Raw genomic sequence first — 26,990 nt, 5'->3', positions numbered from 1 at the left:
GGCACGGTACTACCTTGTATTGATGGAGAACAAGTAAGGGAGCCCTGCAGGAAAGGGCAGCCAGCTCAGCCACCGGCAAATGGAGGTTATGGTAACCAAAAATAACACATTCCACAAAAGGAACCTTGGGGAGATCGTGCAAAAAGGCTCAAAGGGAGATTCCTCCAGAGACCAGAAACCATGAGCAGTGTAATGGCTGAACACCGCTCTCCAGCCCAAGAAACTGACATCGGTCTTCACCACCTGCCATTGAAGAGGATGGAAGGAAGCAGAGGTGGGGCTGTTAACCACCAGAGAAGATCTCTGCAGACAAAATGGGGAGGTCAATGTGATGATCCAGGCTGTCCAATGAATTGTTCCAAAGAGACAAGATGGAGCGATTCAGTGGTCAGTTGTAAACTGAATGCCTTGAAAACTGAGACCATACTGCCCAGAACCCTCATGCAAAAACTAGTCTAGCACTAGCCTGCAAATGAGCAACTCCAGATACAGTAATAAAGAGCTTGTCTGGTGGGAAAACGTCTCAGCAAAGCTGGGATGATATCAGACAAAACTACGGAGTGTTGATGATCCAATCAAAAGACAATGTTTCTCTTTGGCCGGGGCCTACAGTGAGAGATTGGTGACATAAGGGATGACTGCCACAAATGACTCTCGCACAAAGGAATTGCCATCAGGGGGGAGAACCTTGGTGAAGACCTTGGGATCTGTCGCTTAGCCAAAGGGGAGAGTGACAAACTGGAAATGAAGAGAGCCGACAGCGAAGGGAAGAGAACGCGGTTGAGGCTTTGGATTGGGGATGTGAAGATAAGAATTGTGGTATTCCTAGCGGAATCATGGAACCCCCACAAATCTGTTGTTGTCTTTACAGATCCAGGATGGGTCCGGCTAGACCGTCATTTTTGGATTGGAATAGTAACCCTGGAACTGTTTCATGTCTAGAATCGGAACGACGGGTGAGCTTCAGCCTTTGGAGTGGACAAAAGAAAGAACCTATTTGGAAATATTGAGGTGAATTTGATTTTTTAACCTAAAGAAGCTACCTCCATGACCTAGGCGCTGTCCACATGAGGCATCTAGACCTCTCCGAAGGAGAGGAGGCGTCCCCCCATCTAAGGTGAATCAAGTGGGTGAAGATCTTCATGCACTGGAAGACCTGGAAGTGGATGGCTTGCTGGCCATGGGACAGGTGTGCCAGGAAGGTTTATGATTGCTCAAGGGCTGCCTGGGGCAAGAGGATCGGATGGACTTCCTGTTGCTCCCACGGGAAGAGGTGTTGTGAAAAAAACAAAACCTCTTGGAGTACCAACATGTCTGAGAGCGCTTACGATTCTGGGGAAGCAGAGCACTCTTGCCCCCACAGTAGTGTCCTTGATTATTACATCTAAATGCTTCCCAAAGATCCTGTCTAAAGAGAATGCGAGTAAGGGCATTTTTGGACATCAGGTCAACTGACCAGGATCTGAGCCAAATGAATAGCTTAACTGCCACAGAGTTGGCCGTGACGTGGACCAACAGTTGTGCTGACGTGAAGGAGGCCTCGCAAAGAAATTTTGAGGAGTGTAGTAAATGTGATGAAAGGTCGAGTAGGTCCTCCTGATGGACTCTGAAATAAACCCTAGTAAAGCCATTTTGCCCAAGCCATAACGACCAGGCTTAGGTAGGACGTAAGGAGGAGGCTGCAGCCGAATAAAAACGCCCTTGTGAGGAAGTCAATAGTGTTATCCAGAGGGTTACTGAGGGACACTGCATCAGAAAGAGGCATGGTAGTGGCCTCAAAAAGGCGAGCTATCTGGGGGTCCACAGAAGGAGATGTGAACCATTTGGGGACTTATTCTTCCACAAAAGGGAAGAGGTCCTCATACCTCCTAAAGAGCGGTAGACGAATCTACGGGTTCTTCCATTCTTTAAACCAAATTAGATGCATTGTCAAAATGTGGGATAATTTTTTGTTGCTCCTTGGTAGGATATAGATCCACTGCACATTAGATAGATAACGGAACTCTAAATGCAGGATAAAAATGCATCTAGAAAATCAACTTTTTTAGTATAAACAGAGGAGGCCAATGTTTCTGTCAGTCCCGGTCCTTGGTCACTGCCTTAAACAAAGGATAATACATAGTCATATGATAATCAATCAGATAACTTCATAGAGGAACTAACTCAGAAGGGCAGGTTCTTGCGAGTTAGTTCCTCGCTCTAAGAATATATCTGATTGCAATATGCCATCACTTACCAAGATGGGAAAACCATTTTAAAAATAGCCAACTCAAAGGCAAAACTAATTATTCAATTGGCCACTGATACCAAAAAAGTGCCAACTTCAAGGATGTGTTTAAATCAAAATACATTAAGGGTTATAGCACCGGCCTGAATCAGCACTTAAGAGATCACATCTCGTTCTTCGGTCACCTGACTGCTGAAGCCAGTGATTGGCTGCAGCGGTCAGGTGACGGGGAGAGTGTTAATACAACCACGCCAGTTCTAATCCATTTTAATAAAATTTTGCATTTCAAAATAATAATGTATTTTTTAAATTTCTTATCTTTTATTTCTTTTGTTTTTGCATTTATAATACACATTTATATTTATTCGATCTGACAGCTCTCCTTCTATATTTTTCTATTTTTTTTTAGTTTTGTTTCTTCAAGTTTTTTTACATTATTTTCTTCATGATGAGCTTTATTGATACAGAAGGTTGATGAGTTACTGACACTCCATGTGGTTTTGCTCCTTTATTTTGAAATATCATCCTATTTAAGGCCGTATATGTATCTCTTTGTGGTTTTTTTTTCCTCATGAAGACATCGGATGACTTAGAAACGCGTTGATAACAAACCTCATAGTTACCAATCCTGTCTCCTGGAATCTTCCTTTGGATCTTCATCAGCAGCACTTATTCCCTCTTGGCACTTTACCGGTTTTCTAACCCATGGGGCTGACATTTCTGGGCTCTTTTATGGTTGTGTAACACACAACTGAACCAGGTGAGCGTTCCCTTTCACAATATTGTCTTTGATCATCGGATATCCCTTTTATACCCCCCATTAACCTAAATTGTAGGGCTACAAGTATAAACCAGGTGGATGAAGGTAATGCATGTACCTGTATTCCTAAGGGTGGGTCCACTGAGTTCATAGACTGTTACCATTCTGCCGTTCCAAACTGCAACAGATTCCTGAAAAATACAGTAAAAAAAAAAAAATTACCCTGCATTGTCAACATATTCTGCAGTTTCCAATATGATGAGTTTACTCAATAATGGCCAAAATTAATTATCAAGGAATGGGAGGAGAGCACTGAGAGATAGAGGAGCACCACTAATTAGGACAAATATAAATGGGTGCTCACCATGCCAACAAACAACCACGGAACCAGAAGAAAAAAGGATGGCATATAATAGAGAGGGAGCACACCAAATTATGTATGCAAAAAAGTACAAATTTATTTATTTACAAGCATGTGGACAAAAACAAGATAAAATCATTTAAAAAAACACACACAAGGGAACCTCAAGTAGTCAGATACAAGATACCAAGATCATGGGAAACACAAATTTTGGCAATAGAATGATCATGAATAAGTTAATTGATCAATAGTGCGTGATAAATTCTTAGTAGGTCATGATTAGAATGACAAAATATATGAACACAGTGTTCTCAGCTGTGTTCGTCAAACCGGAAATGCATCATAAGCATGTGATTTGGTTACCAAGGAGACGCTATTGTGCATCGTGGTAATTATAAACATATATAAGCCTTTTTAGAAGCATGTGGTTTATCCCCTGATGAAGCTGCAGCCCTAGGCAGCGGAACGCTAGGGGTGGGCCACGGGGACCTCATATTCCTATTTGGGGCTGGTAACATTGTGGCAGGCTATTGCATCAATACCCATGCTTTCCTTTATGGTCACTTAGATTATGTCACATCCATGGACTTTTATCTAGCCCTATAGAACTGCATGAGGTATTTGCTTGCATATATAGGCTCTCTATAAGCTATTTCAGAGGGTAGTGTATGGTATTTATAAGACATCATAGGATGTAACTTCCCACTCAGGATTTTATACTATCCTTTTGGAGATTATATGGATATATTTCAACCATATGCGTATGAACATCTCTATATATAATGCCTATATCTGCTCTGTGTATTTTCTGTGACACAATTTGATCAATTTATTGGCCGCCAATTGTATTGTCATGAACTTTAGATACATATCCTTTGGGGTTAATAGTGTGTGTTCATATATTTTGTCATTCTAATCATGACCTACTAAGAATTTATCACGCACTATTGATGAATTAACTTATTCATGATCATTCTATTGCCAAAATTTGTGTTTCCCATGATCTTGGTATCTTGTATCTGACTACTTGAGGTTCCCTTGTGTGTGCTTTTTAAATGATTTTATCTTGTTTTTGTCCACATGCTTGTAAATAAATAAATTTGTACTTTTTTGCATACATAATTTGGTGTGCTCCCTCTCTATTATATGCCATCCTTTTTTCTTCTGGTTCCGGGAATGGGAGGAGAGAACGCATCAAAAAGCTTAAAACTGAATCTGTCACTAGGTATTTGCTACCCTATCTCTCAGACTATTATGTAGGGAAAGAGACCCTGACTCCAGCGATGTGTCAATTACTGGACAGCTTGCTGCAGTTTTGATCTGCTACAGATCTAGCAGTGCTCTGAATATTGAGTTATGTATAACCCCACCCACACCACTGATTGACAGCTTTCTCGGGCAGCTTTCTGCCTATGCACAGTGCACAATCAGTGGTAGGGGCAGAGTTGAGCTACCTGGCATCAGGTTTACAAGTCCACTAGTGATAAAAATCAGCAGGTGATTATCAAAACTACAGCAAGATGTAGTGATACCTCACTAGAATCAGGGTCTCTGTCTCTACATCATGCTGCTCTCAGATTAAATGGCAAAAACCTGGTGACAGATTCCCTTTAACACTAATGTATAATAAAGTAGTCACCAAGTTCTGGATTCCCACCTGTTGAGAGAGTATAACATGACTGAGGCTAACAGATGACGACCCGTTGTTTGGACACTTGACCGTCGAGGCCTGTGATTGGCGGCAACGATCAGGTGACTGGGACAGTTTGTGGATCACAAGTTACTAATGTCTCCTAAAACAGCATGCTGGGAGTTGTAGTTTCACAACATCTGAAGACTCATAGCTTGGAAATCACAAGTCTAATGAATTCTAAAAAGCCATTAAAAGGGGTATTCCCATCTCCAACATCCTATCCCAATATGTAGTAGGTGTAATAATAAGAATATTAGCAAATACCTCCAATTAGAAATGTAGTATAGTTCTTTTGATTAGCTATGTCGCTTACCCCACATGCAGGGCATTGCAGTTGCTTAGGTATCCATGGTTATGACCACTCACAACCAACTAACTGTCACTAGATGAGTGGTCGTAACCATGGATACCTGAGCTATTAAAATGCCCTGCACATGGGTTAAGCGACATTGTGAATCAGAAGAACTATACTACATTTCTAATTGGAGGTATTTGCAAATATAATTATTATTATTATCATCACACCTACTACATTGGGATAGGATCTTGGAGATGGGAATACCCCTTTAAACTTTTCTAGTAGGGTCTAAAGAAAGAAAAAGGGTACGTGCATGTGGAAAGAGTTTTTAACGGATGCAGTTTGCTGCGGAGTTTGCAAATCTGCAGCAAAATCTCCATGAGTTACAAATGCAGAAAATCTGCAACATAAATTGACATGCTGCATATTTAAAATCCAAACCGCAGGTCAATTTACAAGCGGATACATTATAGAGTTTATTAACAGTGTGTGAATGAGAGCTGATAAAATGGAAACATTGCAGAATATTCACCAGGTATGAATATACCCCAAAAAGGGGCTTCTATAATAATGGTGCAGTGTAAATGCACAGAATGATCAACAGATTGTGCAAACAGTGAAGCTACAGTATGAGAATCAGAAAGCTGAAATCATACCCTGCACGGCCCACTCACCTTAGTGACAAAGACTCCTTTTATGTACAGGTCAGTCTTCAAGCTGTGTCTGGTTCCTGTGCTGAAGTAGGTCAGGCTGAGCTGAGAAGGCGCCACCTGGATTGCTGCGACTTGTTGATGGAAATGAGAGGACATGATGTGTTCGCTGAGGACCAGAACCGCGCTCAGGTTGTTTACAGCCAAGAGATTCTTCGACGATCCCCACTGTATCAAGAAAAAGCAAAATATCTCAGATGCAGATCAACAAACGAGGTGACAGCAAGGATGAAGAGACAGCTGACGAACCAGAACATTAGATTAAAAAAGAATCTTTCATCTTAAGATGATGATGATTTCTCAAAGAAAACAAAAGCACTTTAGATGGTTTGTCCAGGCTTGGATTACAAGTCTGCAATCATTCTATGTAACTGCAGACTTGTGAATCCTCGCAGCGCGCAGTGTGCGTGCTTTCAGGATTCTCCAATGTCGTGACTGCAAGTATGCGATTTGCATTCAGACTAGACGTGAATACTCGTGAATTGAGCAAGGCCGGACACGACTATTTGGAATGAGGCCGGAAGTATGCAAATTGCATTCTTGCATTCACACAACCACGCGCTCCCGGAAAATCCTGACAGCGCGTACTGTTAGCAGTGTGAGGATTCACAAGTCTGCAGACTTGAGAACAAAGTCTGGACAACCTCTTTAAACCATGATGCATTACACAACAGCTCAGAGATATATTTATGTATTTTTGCTGGTGGTTAATGTCATAAACTGCCCACAGCGATGGTCTCCTACGTTGGTGGTCAGTTAGATTTACTTACAGATTACTGTACTGAAAGCTCTGTGCAGACATTGAGCCAGTAAAGCATGCTAGGAGATTTCAGCTCTGAAGCCTAAAGTATAATAAATACAGCAGTGGCGCATAATACAAGTCACCTGCACCGTGTCACACAGAATTTGTCCAGAATTGAAGGGAAATGTGAATTAAAAAAAAAACAAAAACCACTCACTTTGATTTGCATGATGTTGCCTTCCAATTCTGTTGGGGTGGTGAGCTTCCAGCCATCTTTTCCTTCTGTCCTCAGCGACTTCTGTCCATCAGTAACTTTGCTCCACATGGCCACCTTGCCCTTACTGGTTCCTGCTGCCAAAATTGCTAAAACACAAGAAATGTAAGAACTGAATGATTCCAAACCTGGATGTATGTACAGGTACATAGAAAGGCATTGTAGCAGAAGGAACTATTGGAGAAGGCAAGTATTACGTTTCCTGCCAACATGTCTAATAGAACTGCCAAAGCAGGAGGTGTGAACAGAACCATAATGAAACATAGGTATCATTTTTGCAGCTTTTGTCATGGCTTTTCCTGATATTAAGAATTCCCAGACAAGGATAGAAAAGCCATTTCCCTTTAATGCCACTGCTACATAGAAGACCGGCAAAGACATAGATTGCAGAATACGCCTGGGGCCAAAGTAAAAAGTGGCGGCTGCACTCAGATGACAGCACTCATGTGATACTAGCTCTGTATAATAACTGAGGGGCTGAAATACCTTTTGCAGGACAGTAAGAAATGCAGTTTATAGTTTCTTCGGCTTCAAATCCCAATTGCTCATCCAGGAACAGCACGTAATTGTCCTCTCGCTCCAGATCCCAGAATCTGAAAAATAAAAATCCACAGCACTTAGTGACGTCGAAAGAGAAGTTTCCAAAAATAAAGTTAATTTCTTATTAATTTGTGTATCCTACTTGTACCATAAGGATCTGACAATCGGCACCCCCACCAGTCAGTTGTATTCAGCTCTGGCGGCCGGCAAATGTGCACAGTGTACAGAAGCAAAACGGAAGAGCGCCCTACACCATGTAGTGGCTGTTTGCCAGTACTGCAGCTCAACTCCTATAGAAGTGAATAGAAGCTGATCTGCAGTATACGGGAACGGCAACTATACTGTGAATATAGAGGTGCTGATCAGACTCCATTCACTGCTCACATCTAGTTCCTGCCACAGCTCAAAACAACTCCCATCTGATCTTATATTGATGACCTATGCCAGGAATAGGTCATCACCATTATAAGCCTGAACACCCCATTGATATTAAGTCTGATTTGGGCCGCGGATTTCAGCAGATTTTTTTATGCCATTTGCAAACCCTATTCACTTGTAGTTGCCAATTTCACTTGCAAACATTTTTTATAACAAATATGATAAGTGCAAATAAAGTCTGAGATCTACACATACTTCAAATGTAAGATTAAGGTCACCCACGTGGCTGCTTAGCAGACCTGAAATCAGCTTACATGCGTTTTTATTGCAAATCTTAAGTTTTCACACCGATTGTTAATAGCCACTGAGTTCAACGGCACTCTACCTTTAATTGTGCGACCATTAACAATGAATTTGAAAGCCTAGCCGGTCTGCGGTAAAATCACGGGTCAGTGCAGTTCCCAGCCATGTCTGTTGCTTGGTGGCCGCCCCGTGTGACCTTATCCTAATATAAAGTAAGTAGGACAAGAATGAATTACCTGATGACACTTTCCCCGGTTGCTGTGATCAGTAAGGTGTTACTGACACAGATGATGTCCGTGGTTTTACCAATCCTCCCAGTCAGCTTCACCTGAGAAATGAAATCAATGTAGCCATTATGATAACCCAACCAATAGACAGCATCTGTCATCACTCATCATGCGGGAGCGGAGCGCTTCAAAATAGTCTGAGTGCTCAGTAAAGATCTCAGGGCCAAAGTCCCCAATCACTCTATGACTGCAGACATGTGAACCCTCACAGAGCACAGCGCATGCTGCCGACCGCAAGACCGAGCGGTCATGTCATCACAAGCATGCAATAAGCATACTCCTGGCCACATTCCGACTAGACGTGCACAGCCTCGAACAATGCACTTACATTGAGCGAGACTGCGCACGTCTAGTTGGATTGTGGCCAGGAGTTTGTATATCACATACTTGCAGTCATGTGCCAGCTTGTCCTCATCACCGGCACCGGAGAATCCTCACAGTACACGCTGTGAGGGTTCTCTAGTATGCAGTCACATAGTGAATGAAAAGCAAACCCCTCACTACAGAAACCTGCTAAGATAATCCATTTAAAGGGAACCTGTCATTCAATCGATTCTTGCTGCCCAACCAGAGGTAGCACGAATCAGAGCCTGGCTGCACAATTGCAGCCAGAAATATTTTTCTGTGACACGTCCTGGTGTTTCAGAGAAAGTATAGTTTGAAGATCTGGAGGCAGAGACCAGACTAGTCTGGCACAGCCGCTCACCGCACTGCTCTAGGTGATTGACAGGTCTCTAGCTAAGTACACAAATGAAAGACACCCGTCAATCATCTACAGCATTGTGTGGGGAGAAGCCGGCTACAAACGGTGCAGGAATAGTCTAGTTTCTGCCTATTGTCCCCGACTCTTCAAACTATACTTACTCTGAAAAGATGGAAAGTTTTTTTAGACACCTAGTACCTAGCCAACGAGCAGCAAACTATAAAAGTAAAAATCCCTCTGTTCTTATTATCAAAGAGGATTTTTAATAAGGACTAAGCTGCAAAGTTGATTGTTTTCACAGGTACTTTGCAATTTTACCCGTTTAATAAGATGACAAGACCCCTTTGGGCGCTGTCTCTACTTTGAATGGCACCGCTTATCTACCAGCGGGAAAAATGCACAATGCATCACTATAGTCTGCGAGTACTGAGGATATAAATTATATGCAATACGTAGTCAATTACTAAGGAAAAAAGGAGATTTTTGTGTACTCACCGCAAAATTTCTTTCTCTTAGCCTCTAATTGGGGGACACAGGACCATGGGTGTTATGCTGCTGTCCACTAGGAGGCGACACTATGCATAATGTGAAAAAGATTAACCGTGGCTCCTCCTCTGCAATATACACCCCTGGACGGCATCAGCCTTCTGAAGTTTTGTGCAAAAGCATTAGGAGGAACGTAACATGGATAACATACCATGCCTATAAGAATGTAACTATGTACGAGTTCAAAACAATATGAGAACTCAACATAACAACGGCCCGGAACGGGCAACAGGGTGGGAGCTGTGTCCCCCAATTAGAGGCTAAGAGAAAGAGATTTTACGGTGAGTACACAAAAATCTCCTTTACTCTGTCGCCTCATTGGGGGACACAGGACCATGGGACGTCCCAAAGCAGTCCCTGGGTGGGAAGCAATGGACGAATATTGTGTAGACAGGCCCCTACAATTGGGGTACCGCCGCCTGCAGAACAGGCTAGTGTGTAGGCTAGTCCAGGTGGCTGCCTTACACACTTGCTGTGCCGAATGGCCCAGGAGGCCCCTACCACACATGTAGAGTGTGCCGTAATACCTGCTGGAAGAGGAGAATTTTTTAGGCGGTAGGCCTCTTGTATGGTGGATTTGATCCATCTGGCAAGGGTAGCTTTGGAAGCTGGCAGACCCTTGCGGCCGCCTTCCAGAAGAAGGAAGAGAGAATCAGACTTCCGGAAGGGCGCAGTCCTAGACACATACAGTACAGACCAAAAGTTTGGACACACCTTCTCATTTAAAAAGATTTTTCTGTATTTTCATGACTTTGAAAATTGTACATTCACACTAAAGGCATCAAAACTATGAATTAACACATGTGGAATTATATGAAATGTCCTTACTTGCGGCTTCTTAGCAATGCACCTCTGAAAGAGCACTGAGAAAGCTGACACCTGGCTCTTAAGGGAGGCCAGGGACAGTCTGGCCTCCAGACCCGATTGGAGAAACCCAAGTACCCTGGGGAGGGAATAAGGGAATGGGGTCTGGCCACGAGATTCGCACCAGGTAATGAAGGCTTTCCAGGTACGGTAATAAATCTTAGCAGAGGTTGGCTTCCGTGCCCTGATCATGGTTCCAATGATGTCTGGAGAGAACCCTGACTGGGTTAGAACCCAGGTCTCAATGGCCACGCCGTCAAATTGAGGGCCCCTGAGTTCTGGTGGTAGAACGGGCCTTGTGACAGAAGATCTGGGAGGGCGGGGAGACACCAGGGGACTTTTGCTGTGAGCTGTATGATGTCGGCGTACCATGTACGTCTGGGCCAGTCCGGTGCGATTAGGATGGTTGGAACTCCCTCTTGCTTGATCTTCCTCACCACTCTGGATAACAGGGGGAGAGGTGGAAAAATGTACAGGAGCTGGAACTGGGTCCAGTCCTGAACCAGAGCGTCCGCTCCTAGCGCCCGTGGGTCGTGTGTTCTGGCCATGAAGTTGGAGACCTTGGCATTGAAGTGGGATGCCATTAGGTCCACGTCCGGAGTCCCCCAGCAATGGCAGATCTGTCGAAAAACTTCGGGATGGAGAAACCACTCTCCCGAGTCCATTCCTTGCCGGCTGAGGAAGTCTGCTTCCCAGTTGTCCACACCCGGAATGTGGACCGCAGAGAGAACCGAACCTGTGTCTTCCGCCCAGTGGAGAATGTGTGTCACTTCTCGCATTGCCTGGGCACTGCAGGTCCCCCCTTGGTGATTCACATATGCCACAGCCGTGGCATTGTCCGACTGTACTCTGATGTGAGAGGCTGTAAGTGATGGAAGGCTCTCAATGCCAGGAGGATGGCACGAATTTCCAAGATGTTGATGGGCATGGTCGCTTCCGCTGGGGACCACTTGCCCTGTGCTCTGTGGTGTAGGTGTAACGCACCCCAACCCGTCAGGCTCGCGTCGGTGGTCAGAACCTTCCATTGACCCGTGAGAAAGGATTTCCCCTTTGTTAGTGAGGTTGGCTTGAGCCACCAGTTCAGGGACCTCCTGGTTGACGACGTCAGCTGGAACTCCCTGTCGAGAGAAAATTGGTTCCTGCCCCATGACTTGAGGATGGCTAGTTGGAGAGGCCTGAGGTGAAGCTGGGCAAATGGGACCGCTTCTATTGCCGCCACCATCCTGCCGAGGACTCTCATGGCAAACCAGAGAGATCGAGGGGGTTTGCTGAGGAGAGTGCGAACTCCTAGACGGAGAGGCAGTGCCTTGTCCTTGGGAAGGAGCACTAGACCCCTGAAGGTGTTGAATAGCATTCCCAGGAAGGTCAGAGACTGACTCGGGGTTGGTGATGACTTTTGTAGGTTGACTAACCAGCCCAGGCGACTCAGAGTGTCGATTGTGATTGAGACGCTGAGCTCGCAGTCCTTGAAGGTGGGAGCCTTGATAAGGAGATAGTCAAGGTATGGAACGACTACTATGCCTCTGGAGTGCAGGACGTCCATGGTGGCTGCCATGACTTTGGTAAACACTCTGGGAGCCGTGGCGAGTCCGAACGGGAGAGCCACGAACTGGTAGTGGTCCTGGTCGATTGCGAACCTGAGAAATCTCTGATGGGCGGGTGCAATTGGTATATGCAGGTATGCGTCTTGTATGTCTATGGAGGCGAGAAATTCTCCCTTCTCCATGGACGCAATGATGGACCGTAGGGACTCCATGCGGAAATAACGTACCCGTACATATTTGTTGAGCTGTTTTAGGTCCAGTATGGGCCGTACGCCGCCTCCTTTCTTGGGGACTACAAATAAATTGGAGTAGAACCCACGGAAGCGCTCGGCCGCGGGGACCGGTACTGGGGTGTCTTCCGGAATCCGTGAGTCATGATGAGGAGGAAATCTGAGATTTTCCTCCTTTGGACTTTGACTGACCTGCTTTTGACTGCCAGGTCTTGTCCGACTTTTGCGGTTGCTATTTTGTGCTGGCCGCGAGACGGACCAGCCCGAAGAGTTCCGAAAGGATCGGAATCGAGTTTCAGTTGGGGGAGAGAGGTACTCTTACCCCCGGTGGCGTTGGATATCATCGTGTCCAACTGTTCACCAAAAAGTCGACCACTGAGGTACGAGAGGTGCGTGAGGGACTTCTTTGAGGCTGCGTCTGCTTTCCATTCCCGCAGCCAGAGGATACGCCGAATCGTGATGGCGTTTGATGCCATCCCCGCTGCACCCCTTGCAGAATCCAGAGCTGCATGAAGCATGTAATCTGCTACAACTGCTATTTGAACCGCTTGGTCCGACAGCTCAGGAGCAGATACTTGGAGGCCAGCTTGTAAATTATGGGCCCAAGCCAGGATGGCCTTGGCAGCCCAAACTGAAGCGAACGCGGGAGCCAGGGAGGCCCCTGCGGCCTCGAAAATTGAACGAGCCATGCGTTCCACCTGCCGGTCTGCTACATCCCTGAGGGTTGAGCTATCTGGCAGTGAAAGGAATGACTGTGCTGCTAGCCTAGAGACTGAGGGATCCACTTCAGGTGGATCTGTCCATTGTTTGGTGACCTCCTGTGGGAAGGGGTACCGCTCCTCCAGATATTTGCGATTGGTAAACTTCTTCTCAGGCTGTGAGAACTGCTTTTTAAGGATCGACTTAAACTCTGGGTGGTCAAAGAAGACCTTAGGCGGCTTCAGAACTCCTTCAAAGGAAATCTTGTGTTGTGGTGCCTCCGGGGGCGGATCAGAAATGTCCTGCACCCGATGGATGGACGAGATTACGTCCTCAACTAGCGCTGTATTGCTAGGGGGGATTGGGATCAGGGACCCTTCAATTTCCTTGTCTGAGTCGGAATCACAGATGCCTTCCGAATCCTGTGTATCGCTAAGGCGTCTCCTGCTGGGTGAACCGGGGTGGAGGCCTTTTCTGGTAGGGGATCGCTGCGGAGAACTGCACTGGCTGTCCCTGGTAGGGGACGGTCTAGATGACCTGGAACTACGGTCTCTCCCTAGAAGGGGATGACCGTGTGCTATGGGATGACGCAGATGAACGTGACCTGTGGGTCCGCTTGCGTCCTGACCTAGACGTGGATGTGCCCGGGTCGTCATGTCCCTGAGTCGAGATTTCCCTTTGCTGGGTAGCGTTCATAGCTGAGGCATGACTCTGCAGAGCCTGAAGCAATGTGGAGGTTAGGTTATCTATAGACTGCGTCATAGATTGCGACATCTGAGTGACCCATTCTGGCGAGGCATTAGACACCGAAGCATTGGCAGGGGCTTCTTGGGGCTCTGGCACAGTAGTCTGGATGCAGTCCTGGCAGTGCGGGTACGTGCTGCCACTGGGGAGAGTATTGCTGCAGGCTGTACAGAGTGCATAATAGCAGTCCGAACTGGACCTTGAGCCCGGCATAGTGCACTGGGGTGGCTATGCAGAGGGCCCTTTAAGGAATGATGGACTCACAGCCAAGGAAGAACTCCAGCTGTGGTCTTATCCCACCAGTGTGCCCCTAGGTCCAGCGCCGAAGATCCACAGTCCTGTGCCCCCTGGAGACTGGCTGGTCTTCCCTTATACTGCAGCAGATAATGGCCGTCGGAGTAAAGTTAAGAAAGAAGGGGGGCGGAGAGCTGAAAAGGGCGGCAGAACTGTGTGAAATCGAGCCCTTTCAGTCTCGATCCGCCCCCTCTATGACACTGTAGAGTGTCATATTTGTCATCCGGGGGGCGGGCCGGGGAGAGGAGGTGGCGGCTTCGGCTAGGCCGGAGCCTAAATTAGATGCCTGATGCCCAAAGGGACTCCAGGCCGGCGCGGAAGTCCGGGAGGGGGTCAGATCTGAACCAGACCCCCCCGGATTTAAAGGCAGGATAGCGGTGGGGTATAAGCGGAAGGGGGGGCCCTGTGAAGAGTCCACCTGAGGCACCGTAGAGCTGGTGCTGCCGCAGAAACAGGGTGCAGGGAGGCCTGTGCCTCTGTTGTGTCATGCCTGTCTGCACTCCCCCCGGCCCTGACAGGAGCCCGCAGCAGGGCTGGAGTCCCTGGATTCAGTCGTAGTGTGCTGGCTGCTAGGAGCTGCTGCCTGTACAGGCCCTACCTGAGGCGTTTCAACTTAATACCCCCAGGGGGGGATAAGGAAGATGCTGCTGTTGCCATCAGGGGGCTATATCCTCGCCTCGACCTCAACCCAGAAACCAAAAGGAATTGGGGAAGGAGGGGGGTCTCGACTTCGAACCAGCACCCGAGGGGCAGGGGAAGGAGCGACATGGGGAATAGCCATCTCGACTTCAACCGTGCACCCCGTAATAAGGGGCCGAGGAAGGAGCCATGCCGGGAGTCTCGCAGTAGACCCACTTTTCTTCATCTGTAATCCCGTCAGTGAAAACAGAGTAAAAGTTTTAAGTGTGCCTCCTATGCGACACTAAGCAAAAACTGGAGAAGGCTGATGCCATCCAGGGGTGTATACTGCAGAGGAGGAGCCACGGTTAATCTTTTTCAGATTATGCATAGTGTCGCCTCCTAGTGGACAGCAGCATAACACCCATGGTCCTGTGTCCCCCAATGAGGCGACAGAGTAAGGTGTGTTCCAATCAGAGCTAAAGGGCAGAATCCTGGCAGGAGATAAAACAATTCTGCATTTCCATAAATACTAGGAAACTGTCTGAAGATGGCTACAACTGTAACAGGTAAGAAGTGTACCTACCTTAGAAATCTCCTCGGCTTCTCCTTCTGGACTTACAAAGAACTGAGACAGTAGCAAATTCTCTGTCACCACCACTAATACTGATTTCTTCTCCAAGAAGAGAAGTCTCCTTGCAGGACTGTCCAGTGCGATTATCTGGTTGCTCTTCGCCTGTTCATTAACCCAATGTACGGAACCTGATGGCAATGATAAAATATAGATTAATAGAGCTTGCATCATACATACAAAATGAATTGAGCAGATGGAAGGGGTAATCCTATTATGAAGAGAGAGAGAATTTTCCAACTCAAAAGTTCTGATCTCCATTGTTTTTAATGGGGGTCTGGTTCAATTTTGGGTACACTGGTAACTGAACTTTGAAAAGTTTGGATTGGGTACCAGAACCTGAATTTCCATGGGTCCGCTCATCCCTAATCACTATGATCAACTGGGACCCTAACTCTAAGACCCAAAAACCTAAGAAAGCAGGGGTGGCAGCTCTGGAGTCCCTTTCATTGCTTGTCCTCTTCATGGGGGTCTACTCAGTCACACCAGGGCATGCCACCATGAACCAGGCCATCTTGTATTTCAGCGTTTCCAATCCTTTGGAGACTTATCAGATAGGAAACTACTCTTTATTTACTATATACATACCTACCAGTCAGAGAGGAGGCAGAAATATACCAGAATGAGAAAGAAGTATCAATGACATAGTTTGGGAATGATCAGTGTTGCTGAAAAAAAAAAAAAAAGCAGCACCAGAGGTGAATATTCCACTTTACTGCCACATACCGTCTCCTGTGCTGAGGAAGAAGGAGAACTCCTGTTGGGCGGCTGCCTTCATTTTCCAATTAAACATATCCAAAGCCTTTTCATCCCCACTCACTGCAGCTTTAGCCAGCTGTGCCATATCCCTGAAAAAAAGGTCAATATCAATCACAAATCACAAGACCGTCAGATTTGTTCATGGCAACCAGATCTCCAGATCAGATCACTTCTTCCAAATGATAAGGAGCTGATCTGCAATCCCTGGAAGTGGCCATGTAACAGGGTGACGAAGCTGTGGTGTTCTGCTCCATATACTGCTGCTGGAGCTGACAGATGATAGTGGGGGTACCAGGTGTCACCCCGCACAGATCTGATATTGATGACCTAACCTAAGGATAAATCATCAATATTAGATGCTCAGACAACCCGTTTCAGAGAAGGTTTGTAATAGGAGGATACAGCTATGTATGGCAGAAACAGAGACATAAGGCTCGCTTACTGTCAGTCAAGATTAAAGGGGTTGTGCGGCCTTAGGCTACAAGTCTGCAGTCACTCTATGGCCCCATTCACACGTCCGTATAAGTCTACGTTCACACGGTCAGTATTTTACATCAGTATTTGTAAGCCAAAACCAGAAGTGTACCAATCAGAGAAAAAGTATAATAGAAACACGTCACCACTTCTGCATTTATCACCCCCTCCTGGTTTTGGCTTACAAATACTGATCAAATACTGAATGTGTCCTAAAACACGTATGTGAAAAAATGGTACTGGTGTCATCAGTGCTTTTCCGGTATGGATAAAGAAAAAATAAATGACAAAGCTTCTCCTATACTTTGCAATGTTAAACACGGAAGGCAGATGGACTCTATCTTTGTGCTGTACGTGTTTTTTCATGGACCCATAGACTTGTATTGGCCCTCGTCATCCGTGCTGACGGAAAAAAAATGGACATGCATGATGGAAATCACATACTTGCGATCATGCGCCCGTCGCTCCCGGCCAAGTGTGCGATGTGAAGATTCACAAGTCTGCAGTCACATAGAGTGACTGCAGACTTGTAGCCAAAGGCCAGACAATCCCTTTAATACTTACTCTTCTGGAGCCAATGGTTTAAAAAGGCAGTGAGTCAAAGGCTTGTGGTAGTCCAGCTTCAGTAATGGTGCTCCCTGAACCCGACCTCGCTGGTCCAGTCTCCACATAACAAGTAAGCCATTCTAGATAAAAGAAATGAAAGATAAATCAACTATAAGAGTACTTAGTGTGCATTCACATTGCATTTGGTGCGTACGCCAGTATGATTTCTTAAGCTGCTGACGTATACCACTCAATAGGCAAACACTGGTGTATGTCGCCCATAGGCTCCCATGTTTAAAACAAAAAAAGCCATATGAACATAAGAAACACATTGCAGGACCATTTGCTGAAATACTATCTATATGGGATATAATTTGGTTTAGCACAAAAAAAAACACTGCATGATAAAAATTACAAAATTTCCCAATATAATTTATATCAAGATCTCTGCTTGCAGGCAGTCAGTGTTTAGTGATGTATTGCTTGGTACAAGACACAGCTCTGATATCTGTGCGGCTGTGAGACATACAGTACAGACCAAAAGTTTGGACACACCTTCTCATTTAAAGATTTTTCTGTATTTTCATGACTATGAAAATTGTACATTCACACTGAAGGCATCAAAACTATGAATTAACACATGTGGAATTATATACTTAACAAAAAAGTGTGAAACAACTGAAAATATGTCTTATATTCTAGGTTCTTCAGAGTAGCCAACTTTTGCTTTGATGGCTGCTTTGCACACTCTTGGCATTCTCTTGATGAGCTTCAAGAGGTAGTCACCAGAAATGGTCTTCCAACAATCTTGAAGGAGTTCCCAGAGATGCTTAGCACTTGTTGGCCCTTTTGCCTTCACTCTGCGGTCCAGCTCACCCCAAACCATCTCGATGGGGTTCAGGTCTGGTGACTGTGGAGGCCAGGTCATCTGGCGTAGCACCCCATCACTCTCCTTCTTGGTCAGATAGCCCTTACACAGCCTGGAGGTGTGTTTGGGGTCATTGTCCTGTTGAAAAATAAATGATGCTCCAACTAAACGCAAACCAGATGGAATAGCATGCCGCTGCAAGATGCTGTGGTAGCCATGCTGGTTCAGTATGCCTTCAATATTGAATAAATCCCCAACAGTGTCACCAGCAAAGCACCCCCACACCATCACACCTCCTCCTCCATGCTTCACGGTGGGAACCAGGCATGTAGAGTCCATCCGTTCACCTTTTCTGCGTCGCACAAAGACACGGTGGTTGGAACCAAAGATCTCAAATTTGGACTCATCAGACCAAAGCACAGATTTCCACTGGTCTAATGTCCATTCCTTGTGTTCTTTAGCCCAAACAAGTCTCTTCTGCTTGTTGCCTGTCCTTAGCAGTGGTTTCCTAGCAGCTATTTTACCATGAAGGCCTGCTGCACAAAGTCTCCTCTTAACAGTTGTTGAAGAGATGTGTCTGCTGCTAGAACTCTGTGTGGCATTGACCTGGTCTCTAATCTGAGCTGCTGTTAACCTGCGATTTCTGAGGCTGGTGACTCGGATAAACTTATCCTCAGAAGCAGAGGTGACTCTTGGTCTTCCTTTCCTAGGGCGGTCCTCATGTGAGCCAGTTTCTTTGTAGCACTTGATGGTTTTCGCAACTGCACTTGGGGACACTTTCAAAGTTTTCCCAATTTTTCGGACTGACTGACCTTCATTTCTTAAAGTAATGATGGCCACTCATTTTTCTTTACTTAGAATTTGTATTATGGCAAGAAAAAAGCAGCTAACAGTCTATTCAGTAGGACTATCAGCTGTGAATCCACCAGACTTCTGCACAACACAACTGATGGTCCCAACCCCATTTATAAGGCAAGAAATCCCACTTATTAAACCTGACAGGGCACACCTGTGAAGTGAAAACCATTTCTGGTGACTACCTCTTGAAGCTCATCAAGAGAATGCCAAGAGTGTGCAAAGCAGTCATCAAAGCAAAAGGTGGCTACTTTGAAGAACCTAGAATATAAGACATATTTTCAGTTGTTTCACACTTTTTTGTTAAGTATATAATTCCACATGTGTTAATTCATAGTTTTGATGCCTTCAGTGTGAATGTACAATTTTCATAGTCATGAAAATACAGAAAAATCTTTAAATGAGAAGGTGTGTCCAAACTTTTGGTCTGTACTGTATGACCAGGATATAATGATGAATGCTATTCAATAACTGTAAGAACAGCGCTGGAAAAGTGATAGAATAATGGAAAATTACATCCTTTTTATTATGGAGTGAATAGCCATTATAGGCAATATTCATGATAACCCTTTAAGGGAACTAGAGGTAGCAGCACTTTACGTAAATCTGATCCCCCAGCATGCAAGCTGACATCCAGTCTTCATGTAATTAATGGCCCTGACCCTTCTTTCTTTATTGATCCGAGGACGGCAATCTGCTGATGAGTGTCAATCACCGAGACGTGCGATACTCACAAGGTCTCCCGAAATGAGGCGGCCATTACTGCTCCACTCCAGCAATGTGATCTCTGCGCTGTGTGACGATGGCACGGCATGATGCTCCTTGTCCGCCTCGTTTATAATTAAGACTTCGCCCAAGGGCCAGCCCACCGCAAACACCCGTTTTGTAGGATGCCAGCTCAGGAGGGTGGGCTGGTAGGACCTTTCGACGTGCGAGCCGCTCACATGCTCACCCTGTAACAAAATAAACGACTTCAATATGAAAACTTAGCAAAAAGTGACAACTATATAAATACAAAGAACCTGTGAATAATGACCATAAAATAATCAGAACTATTAAATGCCATGAAACTAGATAGAATATACAAAGGTAGGGGTCTTATCCCTAATAAAAGTTACCTTAAAAGAGTTACCCCATAATAAGATACCCCATAAGATCTGGGGGTCCAACCGATCACAAAACCAGGTGTCCTGTGTTCTCTGTTTTCGATTCATGCGCAGTTTATGGGAGAGATAAAGATTGAAAAGTGTCGTACCTTTTTTATTTTTCCATTGACCTGGGATTGTTTTTTTTTGTGGGACGAGTTGTAGTTTTGAATGACCTCATTCATTTTATCATTTAATGTAGTAAAAAACAAAAAAAATAATTGAAGAGTAGTGAAATAGTGAAAAAAAAATGCAATTCCACAGTTGTTTTCTAGGGCTTTGTTTTATTAACGGCATTAATTCTGGTGGAAAAACAACCAGGCACAATGATTATCCAGGTCAGTACGATTATTGTCATACCAATTTATTTAGTTTTTTTTTTATTGTAAAAAAAAAATAAATTCAGAAATTAGTATAAAAAACTAAAATTTAATTTGATACAATGATTTGATCGCTTCTTATTGCATTTCTTAGCAGAGTTGTGGCAGCTGAAAAAAAGTAATTTTAGCATTTAGATTTTTTTCTCTTTACCGCTCGCTGCGGTTAGAAGCAGGTTCTGGCTTCAGTTATGATGCGGTCTCAGATCCTGAGCCTGCATGATACATGAGGACCCGACATTGGAAGTACTGGTATGTTCTGTGTCGCGAAGCAGTTAAAGGGGTTCTCCAGTTTGCAAAAATCAATTATTCCTAAAATACCTTACAGATTACAGCTGATCACTGGGGGTACCAGCAGGGGGACACTGTGATTACTTGAATAGCGAGGTATTAACTTTAAAGAGCGCAGTCAGACTGCCGTACAACACGGACGATGATCGTATCACAATGCTCGGACTGGCCGGCGGCTCTCCTGACCAGAGCATGACACCTGCATAGAAGTACATGCTCGGGTCAGGAGAGCTGCCGGCCAGTCCGAGCATAAAGATGCGATCGTCATCCGTGTTACACAGTGGTCTGACTGTGCCCTAAGATTGCAGTTACACAGGCCGATGGCGGCCGCTAATCGTCCATAGATTAAACTATATGTTGCCAATTGCCTGTTTAGATGCGCTGATCGCACTACCATGTGCACAGAACACCTATTAACACGATCCTTCTCTGCGCATACGACACATTGTTCTCGGCAGCACATGTCCTGTTTACAACGCAGGTTATGCTTCAGAGAATGATCAATCTTTTTGTTTGACCGCCTGGGAATGCTCAATCCAGATAATCGACAGTTTAAATGCAGGTTTAGCCTTGCACCCTTCTATACATGACGCCTCCCTATCCCTTCTGTCTCATCTACCCTAATTGTGCAGCATTAAAGCACCTACCAGTTCCCCGTAGACATCGACACAACCCCCGGACGTTGTGCTGACTGAGCCCACAGCCAGCAAAGTGTGAAGATTATGCCATGAGATGAGAGACGGTGATGCTGTAGCATTCGGAGTTTCTATACGATGGTCAAAATACACCGCCATTGTTACCAGAGCTCGGGACCTGTGTGGGACACAAAAAAGTAACATGTCAAATACTTGCAAAAAAACAAAATCCTGTTCTGGTCTGCAGCATAGTAGATAGCAGTTCTGTTTGGACGGGCCCCACCGAATTTATGTAACCGTGTGCCTACACCGCGTTCCACATTTTTATGAAAATGCTATTTTTCTCGGATTTTCCTAAATGGTTGATGCAAATGAGCCAGTATAATGTTCAAATCATTTTATTGGACAAACCTCTCAACGATAACAAATAACGGCATACAAACACTGATGTAAAATACTGACCAAATACTAAACGTGTGAATGCGGCCTTAGATGTTTCTTTGCAGCATGAGATGGGGCATTGTCAGCATGAAGATGATTTTGCTACGGATGGCGCGGACCTTCTTTTTTGTACCGTGGAAGAAAGTGATCAGTCAAAAATTCTATATACTTTGCCAAGGTCATTTTCAGACCTTCAGGGACCTTAAAGGGGTCTACCAGCTCCATCTCCCCTTGATTCTGGCCCAAAACATGACTCTGCCACCTCCTTGCTGATCCCGCAGCCTTGTTGGGACATGGTGGCCACCCATCTGGACCATCCAGGGTTGCACAATATTCATCAGTAGACAAGACTGTTTTAAAATTAATCTTCATGTATGTCTGGGCTCACTGCAACCATTCCTGCTTGTGAGCACTGTTTAGGTGGGCCGAATAGTAGGTATATGTACAACTGCAGCCTTTGGAGGATCCTACACCTTGAGGTTCGTGGGACTCCTGAGGCACCGGCAGCTGCAAATACCCATTTGCTGCTTTGTAATGGCATTTTAGCAGCTGTTCTCTTAATCTGATGAATTTGTCTGTCAGGAACCTTCCTCATTATGCCTTTATCTGCACAAACTCCTCTGTGCTCTGTATTAGCCACTAATTTCTTCACAGTACGATGATCACGCTTAAGATTTTGTGAAATACCTAATATTTTCATACTTTGCACTATTTGATGCTTTTCAGCAGCAGAGAGATCCTTTTTCTTTCCTACATTGCTTGAAACCTATGGACTGCTTAATTATGTGAAACGTCCTTCTGAAGTAGTTTTCATTTAATTGGGCACCAGGCAAACTGATTATCACAGGTGTTTGAGATTTGACAATGGTCGTAACATGATACCTAAGGTCCTGCAATGCCCAACACATGAGGAAAGACACATAGTGAATCAGGAAAACTATACTACATTTCTAATTGGAGGTATTTGCTAATATTAATATTATTACACCTACTACATAATGGTATAGGATCTTGGCGATGGGAATACCCCTTTAAGTGTCTGCTGTTGCATGTAACCAAACCTTGCAAGCCTCCAAGTGAATCGGCGCTAGGAGAGTCTGCATACATCATACGCAGGTCACGCTGAATCTTGTGTTCGCATGGTGCAGCAGAAAGGGACAGCGCATGTTTGAAGTAAATTTGATTCTTTTGGCCAGAAAGGGGCAAACACGCTGCTCCTGGGACGGTGCTCTGCTTTAGTGTCCTGTGAACATCATATGAATTATCATCCATGACAATGAAGGGAAGAGCGGCTGTCTTATTGCTAAGTCACCAGGACAACTTGGCTTAAAGGGCTTTTCTCAAGTTATTTAATTGGTAAAATTGCACAGTGCTTGTAAACACTTTGCAACTTATCTCTTATTAAAAATCCTCTCTATTTTGAAGAAGAGAAGGGTTTTTAATTTTTTTGTTTACAGCTCGGTGCCTAGGTTAAAGTTCACCTCTGCAGCCTATCAGTAGTGGCAGCACTTGCAAGCGCTTTGCCATAGAGCTTGTAAGTGCTGCTCTTAATATGGACACCGCTGAATCGCACCGATTTTAGCACCTCTCCTCCAATGCTGCAGAGGCAAAGTTACCTGTTAGCAGAATGGGGGATGACACAGGTCGTGGCAGCAGCGCAACTATGCTGCTCCAAACTGTCAATCGTCAGAAGTGCACAGCGTCCCCCAGTGGGGAGGCAGAGGAGCAGCGCGCTCCTGAAGATAACAGATGAGAAAACCCCTTTAAACTCCGTTTTTCTGTTCTGATGATGGAACATAGGAGTGAAGGGCGGCTATAGGTGATGTCAGTCCTGTATGGTGGGAACTGATAATACAGGCAAATCCTGGGGACAGGTTCCCTTTAAAATCTGTGGTTAGAACAGGGGACCATGCCAAACATGTACCAGTGATGGGGGGTGAATTTAGGCTAACTGGAGACGTGGTGCGGCTGCAATAACAGCGAGTCAACCTATTAGTCTGTAACTCACAGACCATGAGCTGACCGCCATATCCGGACTGGCTGGGGGTCTCCAATTCTGAACTCAACAACTCTGTTAGCATCGCGGTGTGGTGTTTTGTGTCAGAACGCCCGGGGCTGGTGGTCCGGACTGGCACATGTGAAGACTAAACGCCGGAGGTGCGTCATCCACCACATTAGGCCAGATTCACACACTGCGGCTGTGCCGCCATGATAGCTGGGCCCCTCGCTGATCACGAGAACGGGGGTCTGGTGCCCACTGTTGCACCCATAGACCCCTGCTCAGGTGATTAGTGGGGGTCCCAGCCTCATACGTTTACCATCTATCCTGTAGAGCGGTGATTAATTTTGGATAAATCCGTTTTAATGGCCGTGCAGTAAAGCGCTGTTTAGCAGCAAAATCTCGTGCCCGTTTACAACCGAAACAGCTCAACGTTGCAAACCGCGCCGCTAAGCATCACCACCACAAACCAGACAGTCCCATGTAAATGTCATCACTGCCTTATAATGGTTCACGAGCATTATAACTTATAATGGAGTTTAACCCCTTCACCCCCCACAATAATAATAAAAATAAGGGCGGATGTAACGCACTCACAGTGATATCCTGCACACGCGTTTATCAGCCCTCCATTACCCGGTACCGCCTGTGTCTTACCCACCGGCCTCTTCCCTGATTATCTCCGTTATCTCCCGTCAGGCTTCACCTCCACAACCAGGCCGCTTCGCTTTCCCGTTACCCTGACAACGGGGTAGAGAGCCCACGTGCCTACAATGCTCCAATCATTGCCGCGTAGCCCAAGAGCTCCACCTGGCGTTTAAAAAGCGTAATTGCTCTGAATGAACGTTCTACGGTCCGTTCTAAGGTTGTGTGTTGGCTGTATGGTCACGTGACTTCCTGCCATTGCTGTTCTTACTGTTTGTTTGTTTATTTATTTACAGTATTCCAAGTCTCTGCCTATTAACCCATTCACAACCTGGGAACTTACATTTCATGCAAATTTTCCTTTTTTTTCCCCCATTTTTTTTAGGTTAGAGCTACACCAGCGACATGTCGCATTGTGACATCACGTTTAACGGTTTCCTATGGCATCAAACATAGGGTCCACATAGACGCCTCCAAAGAAAAAAAAAATACCAAAACCGCACAGTTCAGCAGTGTCTTTAGACCACAGGGGGCGCAGTTTTCATGAAATCACATCTGCTTTGCTTGGACAGTTAAAGGGGTTGTCCACTACTTTATATCCCCCCCCCCCCCCCAATGTATCCCCTCGGGGCCCCTAAGGATTTTTGCAATTACCTTAAGTTGCAGATACTGCCTGTGAGTGGCGCTATCACTGGCTGCTCACAGGCATCACGTGACCCCCGGCTGCAGCCGGCTCTGACATCCGCTGATGTCACAACAAGCGCTGGCAACTGCCGGGGGTCTTTGTCTTCCGTGTCCAGGTGGATGCCAGGCTGTGGGCGGGGTTACCCCGCATGTCACACCCAGCATCCACCGCGTGCTCTGCCTCTCCCCATTTATAGGGAAAGCGCGCGGTGGATGCCGGGTGTGACGCGGGGGTAACCCCGCCCACAACCCAGCAGCCACCGCGGGGACCCCAGCGCTGAGTCACGCCTCACTTGTCGTGACGTCAGTGGGGGGTCACGTGATGTCTGTGAGCGGCCACCGATACAGCCGCTCACAGGCATTATCAGCAACGTAAGGCATTTACAAAAAGTCTTTGGGGCCCCGGGGGGATACCTTGGGGAGTAATATAAAGTAGTGTACAACTTCTTTAAATACAGCAGAATTTCTGTCCAAAAAAAAAACAGAAAATCCGCAGCATTTACGCTACATGTGAACACGGCCAAAATATCCAAGCAAAGTGGATGTGATTTCATAAAAACTCTGTCCTCAGTGCATCTAAAGACGCTGCAGGACTGTGCAGTTTTGACGCTTTTTTCCTCTATAGGCTGCTATGTGGAGCCTGTAAAAACACAAACTGTACTATAAGAACCACATAAAAAAACGCAGCTTCACATCTGCACCAAAAATGCATCAAATAAGAGGGAAAATGCATAAAAGACATGAAGCAAACAATAATAATCTGCAGAAAACGTGCAGAAAAAAAAGCAGTGCAAAGAACTCAGCATTTACACTAAGTCTGAACACGGAATCAGCGTTACATTTTTATATTTTTTATGAGGTTAATGGAGGAAAAATAACAATTACGCCATTTATCGATCCCCGTAAATAATCTGATCGCTGTGCTGTGCTGGTCGTTATGATCACAGAGATACCAAATATGTCCATGTTATTTGCTGATTTGTGATGTTTATTATTTTTTTAAAAGGTGCATTTTAAATGACATATGTATTTTTTTCATTATTTACTTATTATGCATGGCTTTTATAGCGCTATCATATTCCGCAGCGCTTTACATACATTATTATTAATGTCCCCAATGGAGCTCACAATCTAAATTCCCTATCAGTATGTGTTTGGAGTGTGGGAGGAAACCAGAGGAAACCCACACAAACATGGGGAGAACATACAAACTCCTTGCAGATGTTGTCCTTGGTGGGATTTGAACCCAGGACCCCAGCGCTGCAAGGCTTGTATAGGAAGAAAATAAATTTGACTTTTTCCTTACTTCTAGAACACAGGGACATAACAGTTATGCCATTCAGTACTTTGGGTATGGAATTCTTCTCTTTCTTCGCTATAGGAAAAAGCCCACCCAACCCCGTAAAAAAAAAAAAATACAATTTGTTTGGATAAAAAAAAAACGGGTTGAGCGGGCTTTTTCCTATAGAGAAGAAAGATAAGAATGCCATACATAAAGTACCATATAAAGAAGAAAAAAAACACCATGAAATCACAAAACCCCATTAAAAGGCTAACAACTCACCATTAAAAAATTGTTTGTAGAAGGTTTTATATTTATATTTTATTATGGCTGGAGCATAAAAAAGCATGAAAAAAAATGGAGAAAAGGGTATAAAAGTTAATGAGAGTGGGGGTCCTGTGTCCTCGGGTCGTTCATGCTCACTTCTGCTCCATTCATTGTCTATGGGACGGCTGGTGATAACTGAGCGCTGTACTTGCCTATTTGTGTCAGTTCCATAGATTTTAAATAGAACAGCAATGCACACGATCAATTGTCAGTACA

The 26,990-nt window shown here is 45.2% G+C and overlaps 1 protein-coding gene across 3 annotated transcripts in view; it reads right to left on the bottom strand.

The window, feature by feature from the left end:
- The window catches only part of IFT140 (intraflagellar transport 140), an 88,983-nt gene extending 64,361 nt beyond the window's left edge, over positions 1-24,622 (bottom strand). The window contains exons 1-11 of one of the 3 annotated variants that reach the window (XM_073648199.1): positions 24,494-24,622; positions 21,409-21,574; positions 19,683-19,901; positions 17,244-17,365; positions 16,173-16,294; positions 15,402-15,577; positions 8,523-8,614; positions 7,552-7,658; positions 7,009-7,154; positions 6,014-6,217; positions 3,106-3,178 (exon numbers count right to left, since the gene is read on the bottom strand). In XM_073648199.1, the coding sequence (XP_073504300.1) occupies positions 3,106-3,178; positions 6,014-6,217; positions 7,009-7,154; positions 7,552-7,658; positions 8,523-8,614; positions 15,402-15,577; positions 16,173-16,294; positions 17,244-17,365; positions 19,683-19,901; positions 21,409-21,555 (1,408 nt within the window). In that variant the 5' untranslated portion in view covers positions 21,556-21,574; positions 24,494-24,622. Of the gene's footprint in view, positions 1-3,105; positions 3,179-6,013; positions 6,218-7,008; positions 7,155-7,551; positions 7,659-8,522; positions 8,615-15,401; positions 15,578-16,172; positions 16,295-17,243; positions 17,366-19,682; positions 19,902-21,408; positions 21,575-24,433 lie in introns of all 3 variants that reach the window. The other 2 variants (XM_073648196.1, XM_073648198.1) reach the window with 2 other exon arrangements.
- Positions 24,623-26,990: the final 2,368 nt, after the last annotated feature.

Source organism: Phyllobates terribilis, unplaced genomic scaffold (assembly GCF_046119375.1).
Source record: "Phyllobates terribilis strain yellow unplaced genomic scaffold, ASM4611937v1 Scaffold_9__5_contigs__length_417890890, whole genome shotgun sequence".
In the NCBI taxonomy this organism is placed as follows: Eukaryota; Metazoa; Chordata; class Amphibia; order Anura; family Dendrobatidae; genus Phyllobates; species Phyllobates terribilis.
The sequence above is the reverse complement of the archived record's forward strand: the minus strand, read 5'-3'. Positions and strand labels throughout refer to the sequence as shown.